This window comes from Triplophysa rosa, linkage group LG8 (assembly GCF_024868665.1).
Source record: "Triplophysa rosa linkage group LG8, Trosa_1v2, whole genome shotgun sequence".
NCBI lineage: Eukaryota > Metazoa > Chordata > Actinopteri > Cypriniformes > Nemacheilidae > Triplophysa > Triplophysa rosa.
In genome coordinates this window covers 3,351,770-3,366,998 of record NC_079897.1, presented here as the reverse complement: position 1 = coordinate 3,366,998, position 15,229 = coordinate 3,351,770, and the positions used below count along the sequence as shown (strand labels likewise).

Sequence of the window (15,229 nt, the reverse complement as noted above, 5' to 3'; positions counted from 1 at the left end):
AATGAAATGATGTTGGCATTACCACTGAATATATAATATTCCATCCTTACCAGAATGGTTCTGCATTAAGCCCTACAGTTTTTGAGAGGTTAACTTTTTTGTCGCGTATGCGGGGGAATTTGTGCAGAAAAACTCCTTTCGTGGTTTTGAATCATACATGCAAATAATAAACAAACGTTATAATGCTTGAATAGATTGCGTTGTCAATGCATTTATTACATTTGCAGGTTTTAAGTTAGGGGTTTGGACTTTCTGTCAATGCATTTCTTTGGTGATTGTTTTAATTTAACCACAACAGTATATATTTGACATATCCTACATCTATAAAATAGTGATAAATAACACTCTGTCTAAATTCTGGATCCTATATGGAGAAAGCGTGAACAGCGTGCGTTTGAAAATAAGGACATGCTTTAAAATGCTACTTTTATAACGTGTAACGTTAGGCCTACAAATGAAAACCATGTTAAGTTTAATATATATGACAGGACAAACGTTCGGTTTTGCGGGACAAGCACAAGCTGTTGGTGAATTGCCAAAATATTAATTATAGGAGGCAGGCCTAGGCCGTTGCTGCCTGCTTGCACACTCAGGTAACTCGGGTAATAAAACTTTTCTGTCAACACAAATTGTGTTGTATTATCGTTATATGTAGAATTAAACTATTCAGAATGTTTATTATACTTTTAACGTTCAAGCCTATTGCATTGCGCAGATCGATTGTCGAACAACATCGAGTACCGCGAGAGCGATTCGACAGCACGGCTTTTGAACAACTCTCGCGGTGTTTTGATAACATACTCCGATCAGTCTGCGCAACGACGCATATAGTTGAACTGCTGCACACTCGCCGATAGGCGGCAGTAACGTCTTTGAAACTGACGTAGGGTAGGCATGCACGAATCGCTTCCTGTTTGTACAAACAACACGGACAGTCCAGCGTGAAAGGTGAGTGAAATTATTTCCACTTTTTATTATGCATTTCTATCCTCCCAATGCTATTTGTCTGACGGTTAATTAAATATGCCTTAGAATATGCCTTTTAAAGAACACGACGTGGACGGTGTTACACAGCGATGTAGACAAATCTAGAACATGTTGTATTATTAGTCTTTCTGTCATGAACTCTTCTGTATGACATTCAATAGAACATGCCATGTATTTATATCATTACACTACTATTCGTTTATACTTCACAGACAATAAAAAGATACAAGATAAAAGTTGTATTTTGGTACGTTTCTCAGTCATGTACCCGAAAATACGTTACCTGTGTGTGAAGTCTTTTAGTTCTATACAGGGCAATAGCCAAATAGATATGATTCAATTTTGAGTTTCTATTTTAAGTAGATGTTGTATTTTCCAGTGGTAATTTATTAAGAGACAGTCAAGGCGTTTCTTAATTTTTCCTTTACATTAATAAAAAGATTAAATAACGTAACATGTATTTTGCTTATAACGGTTTAATGTTTACTTAATAGTATAAATTATAATAAATTATTTTTAGAGTAATGTCTTTAAAGTCACCCTCCATCCTTTTAGCTATTTGTAATATCCATTAGCATCACCTTTTGCTTTAACTTTTTATTATATTTTATTTATTATATTTACCTGCAAAGTGTAGTTTTTAAAAGCATGTGATGTTTTGCTGCAGGGTTCCAGGAACAAAAGTAACATGGGTAATTGTCGACAAAGAAACCGTAATTGTGTCCTATGATGTGACAGCAAAAATGTAGAGAACAAACTGTTAATAATATATTATTCTGTATTAATAATAATATATAATCTAAAATAACTTGATATTTTTTAACTACACAAATATATTTACCTCCAGCATGTTTACTTTCAGGTTGTCTTCTCTCTACCCCCTGATGCTGTCCAGTGCTCTTCGCTGCCTGCGCCCTTCTTGTTTCAGTCTCGCCTTTTCCAGACAGCTGTTACATCATCAGCCCCACATGGAACACAGTGGTTCCCGACCCGTAGAGACCACCATACGGACCAAACTGACCCAGGCTCTCGAACCCGAGCACCTGGAGGTCCTAAACGAGAGTCACATGCATGCCGTGCCCCCCGGTTCAGAATCTCACTTCAGAGTTCTTGTGGTGAGTCCACAGTTTGAGAGTCTGTCCCTCCTGCAGCGGCATCGGCTTGTAAACGAAGCCCTGAAGGAGGAACTCAGTACCTGCGTTCATGCCCTCGCCATCCAGGCCAAGACACCCCAGCAGTGGAGCAGCAACCCCAGTCTGGCCAAAAGCCCTCCGTGCCTGGGCGGATCCAAACATGATAACACAATGGCTGAGAAATTGAAGGCAGGTCAAGACTGACTGTGGAAAAACGGTTTTATTGCAGAAACAAACTCTGTTCTTAGAGGGTTTATTGTTGTAATGGTCAGATATGAAGTGAAGTAAACAGGTGGTTTGTTGCTCTTTTGCTTCATGCGGATATCTGAAGTTTTATCTGACCTAGAGAAATATTTTTCCTTCCCCTATATAAACCTCAATAAACACAATTTGTTCCTATTGGGTTGGACTGGTTTAGTAATATAATATAACATAAACTCTGCTTTTTTCACGTCAAAAGCATATCACTATTTTGATTTATCACTTGGAACTCGGAGGGTGTGAAATTACGATCGGTTTTAAATCCTTGTTAAAAATGTACCAAATAAAACGGAAACTAAAAAAAACAAATCTAAAACCTTGTTTAGTGCAGTTTTATCTTTCTGGCCTTCACTGCGCCAACTGAATTCCATTTTAAAAATGTTTACATTTTGCATTATGAAAATGGACATATTTTCATGACCATTAGGCATCTCTTTACCATCACTGGCTTTGGTGTAATACATCTATGCCCAGTTTCACAGACAACACTTACAGGTCCAGTGTATTAAATTTAGCGGCATCTAGCGGTGAGGTTTAGAATTCCAACTAACAATGTTTTTACCTTTGTCGTTTAGGGCTACTGTACAAACAACATGACGAATTCCATGCAAGGGTTTATGTAGATAGAAATAACGGTAGCGCTTTATTTTACAGTCCCGTTTCCCATGTACATACTGTGTACTTATTATAGTAAATATTATAACTGGGTAATAACTAGGTACTAAACCTGAACCTACCCCTAAACCTAATCTTATCCCATGTAGTTACTTTAAATTACCCACCCAGTACTTTCTTAGGTAAGTACACTGTAAGCACACTATATGTACATGTACTGTAAAATAAAGTGCAACCGAAATAACTCGTTCTAAGGTAATAAAAACAACGCTTCACTATGTAAGGGCTTTATCTAAAGACATAGTTATGTATATAATATTGCATTTCTGTCAATAGATCCTCCAAAAAATGACAGACAGCACCTTTAAGTCCAGGCTAAAATGAATATGTGAGCTGTCACGATTTTACCATGTATTTTAGACAAGCTAGAATGTTGTAATTAACCTTTTTTATGTAGGATTTGAAATTTGCCCAGCTACATTACTGTACCTTTTATTGAAGCTTTAAAAGTACTTAAATGATATCAAAATCTGTCTATAATTGTTCCTAGTCACTTTCTTTTGCTCAATTTGTAAATAATTGGGGTAGTACACATACTTATAATATATACCGTATGGCTTGAATGCAATGTAGGTCGCTTTGGATCAAAGTGACTGCTATTGCATAAACGCAAATGTATATATTTGCACCTCCAGAGGGCAGCATAATATCAGTTCAGCGTTGTGTGTGATCATGGAGGTTTGTGGAGTGATGCCTCTGTTAAACACGAATGGCCATGGATTCGTTTTACAAGTCCAAATATAATATAAAGTTATAATGATTTGAATACGTGAGATTATGGAAAGTGGAAAAATTTGGTGGTATGTGGACAAAAATGTAGACAGCAGGGATGTGATGTTTCAGATCAGTTTGGTAATGATATGGTCTGTATTATAACTTCATTATATGTTATATCATTTAAAATACCTCATTGTAAAATAGCAATATTGGGCGAATGTTATTGATTAGAATATACTTTCCTACAAGTTTTAAGGCAAAACATCAAACGTGTGGAATACACAAAAACTATGTTTAAGTGTCAACCTTATACAGATGCTGAATTCCTTATGATATTATCATACATGCAGTTAACACAATATCAGTATTCAAAGTGTTTAATATCATAGCTATTGCCAATACTGGTACATTGTGACACCACTAGTTCCAAAACAAATAGATGTTTTCTTGAAAGATGTTAAAGGAGTAGTTCACTTCAAAATTCGCCCCAATTCACTTTCATTGGTTATTTTTATTCCTACTATGGAAAGTCAATGGGGGCAAATTCTGAAGTAAACTACTACTTTAAGAGCCACAATGGTTGCAAACTCGCTCTTCCTACACTCATATTTTGAGTATAAAGATAAAGAGAAACAAAAAATATATATAAATTTGACCAATGCCTACATATATTTATTACATTTCAATAGATATTGTGATAATATTGTTACCACGAATTCCTTCTGGCCACACTATCGTGTCACGAAGATCTGATGTTATGACAGCCCTATTGGGAACCAATGTATTATTTATTATATTGATTTCACTGTATAATGTCTTACATTACAGCCTCCTGAGATTATTGTATTGTGTGATGATGATGAATTGCTTCTGTTTACAGTGTATTCGAGCGGACAGAACTGTTCTTCATCGCTGGAGCCTGGAGTCAGCAGAAGGTAAAACCTCCTCGAGTTCATTCATGCATGCAGATGACTTGGGTCACAAAGCCAGTGAGGAATCAGAACAACTGGTGTCGTCGTTTGGCTGGAAAAACAGCAACACGACCGTTTTATGGCTCCATCCATTAGAGAGAGCCCTAGGGCGATCCCACACAGGTCAAACCCATGCGTGTTTAACGTTCGCTGTCTCAAGAGGGCATAGAGGACCCTCAGAGTGTGATTTGTGTGCTTGAGTTCCAGGTGTGGCTGTGCCTGAATGATAGCTACATGCTTGATACAAGCCAGAACAGGAAGACCCATTACACAGGTGGGGCCGGGCGGGTATGCGGCCGAGCGCTTTCCAGCCGCAGTGTGACCGAAGGCTGATGTGTCCCGGCCGGGGTCACGAGGCCTGCCAGGATGGCGTGTTTCAGTGGGAACCGGACTGGTAGTGCGTCAGAGCCGGGAGAGTGATGGTGCCAGGCCTGGCTGGGATTCTGGACAGTACGGTGTTCCCGCCAGCGTTTGATTTACAGGCCTGTGCTGGATCTGGGCTCTCTGACACAGCTGACCTCTCTAGGTTGAGGGTCAATAGGTTAGAGATGGGTGCACCAAATGGTTGTCTAAAAAAACTCCTATAGGAACGGGCTGTCTCTATGGAATAGTCGTCTGTACCGTTCCTCCGTCTGATGCACTGTTTGTGTACTGCGGGGGGTGAAGCGTTTACCATTTGCTGGGAAATGGTCAAGTTTCATTTGCACAAAAAGAAAGCATCATTAAAGTCCATGGTGCCTAAAGAAATAGTTCACTTAAAAATGTACATTTTGTCATTGTTGCATTTGCTTACACGTGCTTAACCTTACAGTAATATTTTAATAACTCAAGTACCCCTACTTTGACTTGTGAACAAAATCTGACATCGGCCACTTTGTACTTTATTTGTACATTATTTGAACCCATCATTGGGTCAAAAAATGGAAAAACTCAACAGTTGGGTTAAATTAACCCAGAATATGCTTATTTTTGACCCATCAATGGGTTAAGACAACCCAGAATTTGGGGTTGAAACAACCCAGCATTGGTTCATTTATAACCCAACGGTTGGGTTTGTTCATATTTGACCAAACGCTGTTGTTTGTGTATTGTTGTGTATTTGCGTGTTATATATTTCATACCGTACAAACTCAACCGTTGCGTTATAAATTAACGTTGTTGGGTCAAATAAAATTTGGATTGCGTTTGTCCATTTTTTTTTAAAACTAACCCAACATTTTTGTTCGGTTAGTGTATATGACCGTTGTAATACCATTGATGAACATTCATTGCATTTTGTGTTTTACAAAAGAAAGAAAATAAGGAGATTGCAACAACATGGGGTGAGTAAATGACCCAACTACTCAATTAAAGGGAAAAAGGAAGTGGCTTTTTTCAATCTCAGTCATGTATTTTTGTTTTTCGACAGGCTAAACTTAAACACATGATCTCCAGAAATGTCTGCATTGTTTTCAGCCACCAAACAAAGAGTTGAAACAGTGCATTCAGAGGGGATATAATCCGCACCGATTGTTTATCCATTTCGGAGGCGAAGAAGACAATTCGATTTGAGGTGAGAGTAATAGCTCATTAAGACTTTTTAATTTGCAGGATTTTTTTTGTCCGGCTGCTCGGCAAACGAATGACACTAGTGAATGAGAGGAAAAACAAAGCCGGAATGGGCAGGACAATATCCTTGTGTGGGAGAATTAGTTACACTCAGTAGTCCGAGTATTCAAAGCAGAGAGGAGATCAGTGGGGATTAAGACAAAGTCCACACAGGTGGGTGATGGGAGTCACATGACAGCACATTACCTCGTTTGGGACATTAAAAAGTAGGACGGTATTATATTCTATTTTATTTAATGCCACGACTCGTGGTGAAATCGGATCTGAAGCCGGGCCAATAAAAACGCTTGTAAATCTTTTCGTAAAATTGAGTTAAAATTCGATAGCGCTTTGAAAGTTGACACAACCCTTTTGAAGTCCATGGAAAAATGAACGTTACACAATTGCATTCACCGTTTGATTCATAAACGTAATTACATTTTTAAGTTCCCGCCATGATCCCAGGGTGGTTGCGGGGGTGTTAAGGGTGATTGATGGGCGGTTGCTCGGTGGTCATTTTTTTTATCCATTTTTTCTCCACAAGGCAAAAATCACGGATCTGATTACTTAAGAAAGTAAAAGTACATACATCAAACTACACAATTTATTCATGTCTGCAGTCTCTAACGTAGGAGAAGTTATGAATTTGTGAATTTAACACAATTTTAAGCATGCAATGAAAAAAGCTAGTTTGTTTCAACCCAGGATTAGGTGAAAAATTAACAAACCAAACCACTGGGTTTACGTAAACCTACGCTGGGATTTTTCAACTCACGGTTGGGTTTGTCTATATTTTACCCAGCTATGGGTACATAGAAAAAACCCAACATTTTGTGAATGTGAGCGAAAATTATGCGTACCTTGAAACACCACAATTTTTGGACTGTGTTATGCACGCGTCAACATTGTGAAGAACTAACGTTTGTTTATTAGCCCTGTCATAGTTGGAACGGTCAGCGTTATACTTCTAATTGAACTCTGGGTCAAAGAAACACAACCTGGTAGAATAGGCTTTAAATACCACCATTTTACTGAAATCCCGTTATACAAGCACGCGTTATAAGAGCACAAAAGCCGAGCGGTGACCCCTATTTGAATAAAGAGCACATAAACCAAAATCGAGGAAAAAATGTTTTTTTTTTGCAGTATGTTAATGATGGTTTCTAATTCCCCTCATTAACTTTGACCCTACAGATCCAAGGATAATGTTCTTCCCCTGAAAATCTCCCACTCAGGGTCTAATTGTGTGGACGCGGTGAGCGCAGGACTCAGAGGTCACGAACAGAAAACAAGAGAGAGAATGGAGGGTTAAGCTGAGATGCGTGGCCCTCTGAAAAGAGTCAAAAGCGCCTCGCACCGGCTCGGACAAAAACGTGATCTATTGTTGCCGCGTCAACCCCGCGTGATATATTCTATCCTACACGCATGGACAAAACGGATCTGTGATTATACAAGCGGCGGCGCTCTCCCGGGCTGTGTCGCTAAAGGAGTTTTGGACACCAGGCCATTTGACCTCCGAGTCTTCTGGTCTTTGTTCCCGTTGCCCTCTATTCCTCACCCTGCTCTGAACCCGGGGCTCCAGTGTTCTCTCTCAAAATAAAGAGCCGGGGCCCGCAAGTTTATTTTCATTAGCACTTTAAAACGAGGCCTCTGAGAGCGTAAAGGGCCGCATGAAAGAAAGCCTTAATGTAGCGATTGGAGGTTAAATAAAACATTTGACCAAATAAACCTCGAGGTTGGCCGAGAGTTTACTGCGTTTCCGCTCGACGCTTTACGTTTAACATGCGATCTGCTTTTCTTTGCTAGCAGCTGATTTGATGTAGAGATTGTCGTTGTGTCCGGTGGGTTCGGGAATTAAGAAGTGGAACACACACCTTTCTCCGTGCATTGGTTTAGGTTTGGGTAGGCATTGCTCTGCTCTGGTTACAGCCCTGAGGTAGTTCACGCCACATTCGACCGCAGGGCTGTGCTTCAGTCCTGTATTAGGTCGCACATTTTTGTCACAAAATGTTTTAATCGGTCATTACTTTTTTACAAAAGTAGCTGTTAAAAGTGATGCTTTTAAAGGCAAAATCCATTTTTCCCCAAGCAATCCGAATTATACTTTTGCATGCACAAGCAACACTGATATTTCGATTTTATTTCAAAATGTCTCTTGTGTTTTTCCGCGTGACTCCCCTGAACTTTACAACATCACTGCAAAGGTTCTTGACCATTTATAAAATAGACAAACAGCCCGTCTCGCAAGCATTCAGGGCTCTTTGTTTGAACTCCTTTGACCAGAAAATATCCCGCACCTACCAGCCGAAATGCATCTTCCTTTTTGCTGTAAGTGCACCAGTGACAGCCTGCGGTCTTGTTTTTACTTTCATACCTAAAGCGCGCAGGTCCATGAGCCACTGAATTATTTCATCCAGGTCAGTGTTGAGGATAAGAGAAAGAGCTGCAGATGTTCATCATCTTTGGCCTAAGGGATAGTTCACCCAAAACTAAAAATTCTGTTATTATTTATTCAACCTCGTGTGATTCAAAACCTGTATATGTGAACTACTTTCTTCTGTGGGACACAAAATAAGGTATTTTGAGAAGGTATTTCGTGTTGAAGTAAATGGGGGACCATGTTTGGTTGTCTTTTGTGTTCTGCAAAAGAATAATATGTTGGACATTGAAAAATGTAATGACATTTTTATTTGATGCTCTTGTGCTGGCTGCAGTTTCACATCTAATGTGCGTGAGCTCTTTAAATTGAAATGGATTTGGCTGTCAATATTTTATCGCTCATCCGCTGGAATAAAAACGCTCTTGAAGTGATCCCAACAGTATTGTTTCTCTGTTTAGTTATTGATATAGATATGTGCTCTGTAATTCTGCTCAATTTAAAAAGATTTTAAGAACTTTATAGTATCTGTGTGTGAAATTCTTGTTGGTATTAAGGTGTAAAGTTGTGATACCATTGACTAAGTTTGTCATGAATAGCCCTTAGTGCTGATACGGCGTTAAAATTAAATAAATAAATACAACTCTATGGTTATAATTGTTCTCATAGGTTTAAACAGGCCTTTAGTTTAGTGGACAACATACTTAAATTAACATGTGATTTTGAGAAACAGTTTATTGAGTACATTTGTATATGTTAAAGGATTTGATTCCGAAACACTGTTAAAGAAGTCAAATTTGTCCAAATCATTCTTACATTTTATTCTGGGTTTTATAAAACTATATTATTGAACAAAACTACTAACAAATGTATATATTTTGTCAAACAAAACATCATAATATGTGGCTTTAGAAGACTTCTCAGTTTAAAAGGGATATGTAATAGCCTACTTTTGCTTTTGGTTTTATAATTTTTTCGAGCTTGACAGCTTTGTTCATTATAAACGGATGGATGCACGCGCCTGGACCAATGTTAACTTCCTTTCTGTGTTTGATTGTAATATAACAATTTACTTTATATTTATGTATTTTAATATTTTATTGTATATTAATAGTATTCAATTAAATTAAAACCACTCAACATTTATAGATTCTTTGCAGAAGTTAACTTTGGGCCACATGACATGCAAAGACTCTTCACAATTTCTCTGTTTGGGTTCCAAAATAGCAAAACTGTTTGGAAAAACACAAAGGTGAGTAAATATTGATGGTATTTTTGTTGTGTGAAACAGTTCATTTAAGGTTCTAGGTCTTGTTTTTTTTTTGTTGTCCACTTGATATTTTTAGAACGACATTTTACAAGTTAAAGAGAAAGTTCACCCCAAAATGAGAATTCTTTCATCATTTACACACCCACATGTCATTCCAAACCTATGACTTTCTTCTGAGGAATCCAAAAGATATTTTTAAAGGTCGTTGGTAATATAGGCCCCTATTAACCTCCATTGTATGAACACAAAACCACATTTCTCCAAATATCTTCTTTTGTCTTCCACAGAAGAAAGAGTCATATACAGGATTTAAATGACATGAAGGTGAATAAATACCACAGGATTTTTATTTTCAGCTGAACTATCCCTTTAAATAAAAAGCATCTTCTGACATACGCTGGCATTGTTTTAGTCCTATAAGCAAAATGAATCGAGTATTAGCGTTTGCTGACAACACGAAACATATGTGAGCGTGGCCTTTACAGAATTTCATCTCGCTCTTTTAAGTGGCTTGCTCCAGGGCGACCAAGTAGGTCAAGAGAATTGACATGAGGTGAAGAGGTTCACAAAAGCGTGAGGAGAAGGTCAACCGTAAAAAATCCCCCACTTTGGTGTGGAAAAGGCCAGGACACTGAGACAGGAGACATGGAGACCAGAGCAGGACCAACAGTCTTGTCAATGTTCTCTGTCGACCCCCAGTCAAAACTGCTCACCCCTATCGCACCCCTGCTTAGCGGTGGTAGTCGTGGGCAGCTTTCTCGCACCCTCTTTGTTCCCGTGCCAGCTACGGGTGAACCGTGAGCCCACACAACAGGAAGCGTTGGAACAGTAGGAAAAAATGAAACCTCATTTCAACTGTTGCTCATTTTTCTGCAAAGCTGTTTTGGATGTTTTTACTGTCCAAAATGATGAGCTTTGTTGCAATAATTTGATTACTTTATTTTTGCACCTTCTGTCTCTTTTAAAAAATGAATGCACAATTCATTTGGATATATCCATATATCTGATCACTGAAACCCGGCCAAAACTGTCACCCAAAACGTTGACAGTGTCATTTACTGTAAAGAGCTGTCACATCAGACAGTAAAGTGAGAGCCGGTGCTTTCGGGAGTGTGGAAAGGGGAGGGGACGTGAAAGGAGGTAAAAGAGAAAGGTGGTGGGTTTGCCTCTGCTCCTCCTTTTTGTCAGGAGTAAGAGGATGAAACCTGTCATTAGGAAGGTTAAATGAAGAAAGGCCTCAATGGGGAGGCCATTGTGTCGGAGCAGTGAGGAGGGTTAACTCCTTAGTGCCTCAAAAAACATGGCTTGCTGCTTTGTTCGGGGCTGAAAGAGGCCGAGGGGGGCCAAACGGAGGCCCCGGTGCTAGAGAAAAGCCCTGTGGGCCGGGCCACAGTGGGGGTCGGTGGGGGGGACAGGGACCTTCAGGGACTTTTTCATCTCTTGTTTTTCTTTCTTTCGTAGCAGCTCATCCAGAACCCGCAGGTTTAGAAGCTCCCTGAGATGGTTCATTCTCGAGAGATTCCGTTCCCTTGTGTTAAAAAATGCTCGGCCAATGAATGCATAGATCTGCGTTTAAGCCTCCCTTCAATGCACGGCTTAGAGATTTACTCGTCCCCGTGTTAAAATTGGGGTCAGAAATCTGTTGGATTGAAAAGTTTCGTCATAATGACGCACTTCAGCTGAAAATCAGATCCGGCTAACGATTGTAAAAATACATCCCATGCAGGCAGGTCTATGGGCTGTGAGTGTCAAGGGTCTTTTGTGATCGCTGTGTGTGCTTTTACTGGATGTTTGTGTAATTATGTGATTAACTGGTGAGCTGCGTTTAGAGCCTAAAATGGACTGACAATTTTGGGGTGAAAGAAATGCAATTTCTTTTTGCAGCTCTTTTTCCAAAGAAGATTTACAGAGATTTACAGAATTATGTATCTAGAAATTATAACTCTGGTTTGATTTTAATGAAGTAAAATGTGTAAAACTGAGAATACTTTAATTGGTACCTGAAAATATCATCAAATTAAATCCATGCAGGGGGTGAGAGATGTGTAGAATTGAATCAAGTTGTGAAAAGCAGTACAATGCAATAGCATCACAATCTGTTGTACAAATGTAAAAAAAATGCAACTTAAATTCAAATGACAAATTTTCAAAATATGAACAATTAAAAGAAAATGTTTATACCATTCAACCTTCTGTATGTAAATAATGAAATAAGAATTGAATAATAATTGGTCTGTCACTGAAATATATAAAATTTAAATGCAATATCAAATTCAAAATTAAGAAAGGAACTAAGAAGAACCCTAGGAAAGAAAGTCTTAAGGGATTAAAAGCACAAACTTGAAATAAATAAATAAAATTCTATTTCAGTAAGTTTAACACAAACAGCTTTCGCTCAGGTCAAGTGTTGGCAGCCCAGCTGATAGGATTAACCAGACCTCATATCATAAAAAACAAACTTTTTGATGTCGTATTTTTTTCGGCTCTTAATTTTCAAATACATTCAGATTGGCTGTACAAGTAATCTTATTATTTTTAAGGAATAAAACAACAATGTTTTCATCACTTACTGGTCAAGCTTTTACAACGTATAGCAATATATCACATGCTTTCTGTCAAATCTGGGTGATATGTTAGTTCTTTGACCCATCACATGAAATTGTTTTATAAGAAACATCTATCCTTTTTTTCATTATTAATGACAGAGAAAGTTTCCATATTCGCCTCAAAGGGATACTTCACCCAAAAATTTTAATTCACCTTCGAGTAGTTCCAAATCTGTATGAATGTCTTTGTTCTGATGACAGAGAAAGATATTTGGAAGAATGCTTATAACCAGACATATTTTGCCCCCCATTGCCTACCATAGTAGGAAAAAAGTGCACCGGACGGTTTGCCGTCCTACATTCTTCAAAATGTCTTCTTTTGTGTTCAACAGAACAAAAAATATGATTAATAATTTTTCCTACTATGGGAGTCAATGGGGGGCAAAATCTGTGTCTGGTTATAAGCATTCTTTCAAATATCTTTCTCTGTGTTCATCAGAACAAAGACATTTATACAGATTTGGAACAACTCAAGGGGAGGGAATGTTGACAGAATTGTCATTTTTGGCTGCGTATCCCTTTAAAACATTATAGGGAGACATTTAAAACCGACTGGTTTCACTCATCCTCTAATTTGGTTTCCGTTTTGTCTAAATGAAACATAAGGAAAAGAAAACATTTACTGGCGTGATCACAAAAGGCCACGTTTTAACTACAGTGTATGTGTTTATATGTTTTTTTCAGTTGGTCATTGAAATCTAGAGTCATCCTCTTCCCGTCCCTCTGTACCTGCATGTCTTATAAACCTATTTGGCCAATTAGTGACTCCATTGAAAGGCGCTCATTGAATGCGAGTGCAATCAGTGCAGTAGCTCAATAAAACACCAGTTTAGTTTGATCAGGATTTGCTCCTACAGAGAGCAAAAGCTGAGGTCATCAAAACCCCATTGAAAGCATCATGCAGTGCCAGCATTCTCACCGGGCAGAATAAAGACGGCTGAGTCTTGCAATGCTTCAGTGTTTCTTGTTAATGGCAACCTTTGTGACTGGTAGATGAATTACCAAGAGACAAATTGAGGATCAAGTGGATGTTCAACGTAGCTGGTTAATGAATACTCGCTTCAGAATGAGTCCGAAAACTACAGTGCTTTCCCATTCTGTTGACACAACGGAAAGCATTCGCTCCTTCTAATTGGACACTATAAATGCGATAATGTCACTATTGGGGGTTTTGGTTGCACCTGTATTTTGTTTGAGGGTGTATCACTGGCAGTCTGCACTCACATGGTACCCAAGAGAAAATAAGACACGACCGAAGAAAAAACATTGTGTACAGTGTAGTAGTTCTTATAAGTTTAAAACGTGTTGCCATGTAATGTCATTATTTTGCCTCTATATCGCCATCTCTGTTTAAAGCATAAAATTGCAGGTTTTAAGTCAAATGCAAAATCACACCTGACAGCTCAGCTTATAAATTGTTATTATAAACACAGATGTGAATAAAGAAGGAGAAATATATATTTTTATGCGTCCGCTCAATAACTGATTTTTTTTATTTTTATATAGATTGCTGCTTGTAAAAAGCTTTATGTATATACAGTAAATAACACATTTCGATGTACCCAAAGTGCTCTTTTTTTTCACAAACTAATTTTGTACAAACAGTTATAGTTAGTGATAGTTCACCCCAAATAGAATTCTGTCATCATTTACTCTTGTCATTTCAAACCTGTATGACTTCCGCTGAACACAAAAGAAGATATTTTATAAGTTGGTAACCGAACAGCGCCGTCACCCATTCACTTTTATATGGACAGAAACCAATGCAGATGAATAGGTGCCAGCTTACAACATTCTTTAAGCACATTCACTTCAAGAACATCTTTAGTGTACTCAACTGTGGAATTTGAAGACATCATGAATATAAATACTAAAGACTATATTTTTTAGTATATTACAGTAAGTACAAATTGAAAGGGATAGTTCATCCAAAAATGAAAATTCTGTCATGAATTACTGACCCTCAAGTTGTTCCAAACCTGTGTAAGTTTCTTTGTTCGGTTGAACTTAAGGAAAGCTATTTGGAAGAATGTTAGCACCTGAGATTTCTGGAACACCATTGACTACCACAGTAGTAGAATTCATTATTGTATTTTTTTTCGTTCTGTTGAACATAAAATTTTATATTTTGAAGAATTTAGGAAAGCAAACACTGGGGCACCTTTGACAACCATTTTAATTTTCCTACTAGGCCTACAGTTGCTAACATTTTCATAAATATTTTCTCTTGTGTTTAACAGAACAAAGAAACTAGTAAAGGTCTGGAACAACTTGAGGTTGAGTAATTCATGACAGAATCTTCCTTTTTGGGTGAACTATGCCCCTTAAATGCATTAAAATCTAGCACTTTAATTACTTTATGGACGCGTACTAAGCATACTTAAAGTATAAAAAGTAAAGAAATACTGTATTTAAGTGTACGTTTTAACTGGGTTGTGAATAAGTGCATTGAAATTCTTTACATTTTTTACTTACAACTTTTCACAAAGGTCTAGAAAAGTCATTCCTCCAGCATGGAATGGTGAAAGTGGAAACCATATTGTTGTGGAAATCAAGCTAGGAAAAGATGTGTATTGAGTGCTGTATCCCCATTAAAGTTCGCACCTTTTTCTGTTTAGATTGTTGTAGTGACTGGCTGTGAGAGG

General features: G+C 38.1%; 1 protein-coding gene across 8 annotated transcripts in view; it reads left to right on the top strand.

Moving 5' to 3' along the window:
• Positions 1 to 852: 852 nt before the first annotated feature.
• Positions 853 to 15,229, top strand: part of bola1 (bolA family member 1) — a 31,203-nt gene continuing 16,826 nt past the window's right edge. For 5 of the 8 annotated variants that reach the window (XR_008963318.1, XR_008963317.1, XR_008963319.1 and 2 more), the window contains exons 1-3: positions 853 to 948; positions 1,850 to 2,309; positions 4,654 to 4,708. Coding sequence is in view for 2 of the 8 variants with exons in the window: in XM_057339286.1 (XP_057195269.1) it covers positions 1,872 to 2,309; positions 4,654 to 4,708 (493 nt within the window). In the remaining 6 variants the exon portion in view is untranslated. Of the gene's footprint in view, positions 949 to 1,849; positions 2,310 to 4,653; positions 6,297 to 7,525; positions 9,258 to 15,229 lie in introns of those variants that run through there. The other 3 variants (XR_008963315.1, XR_008963316.1, XM_057339283.1) reach the window with 3 other exon arrangements.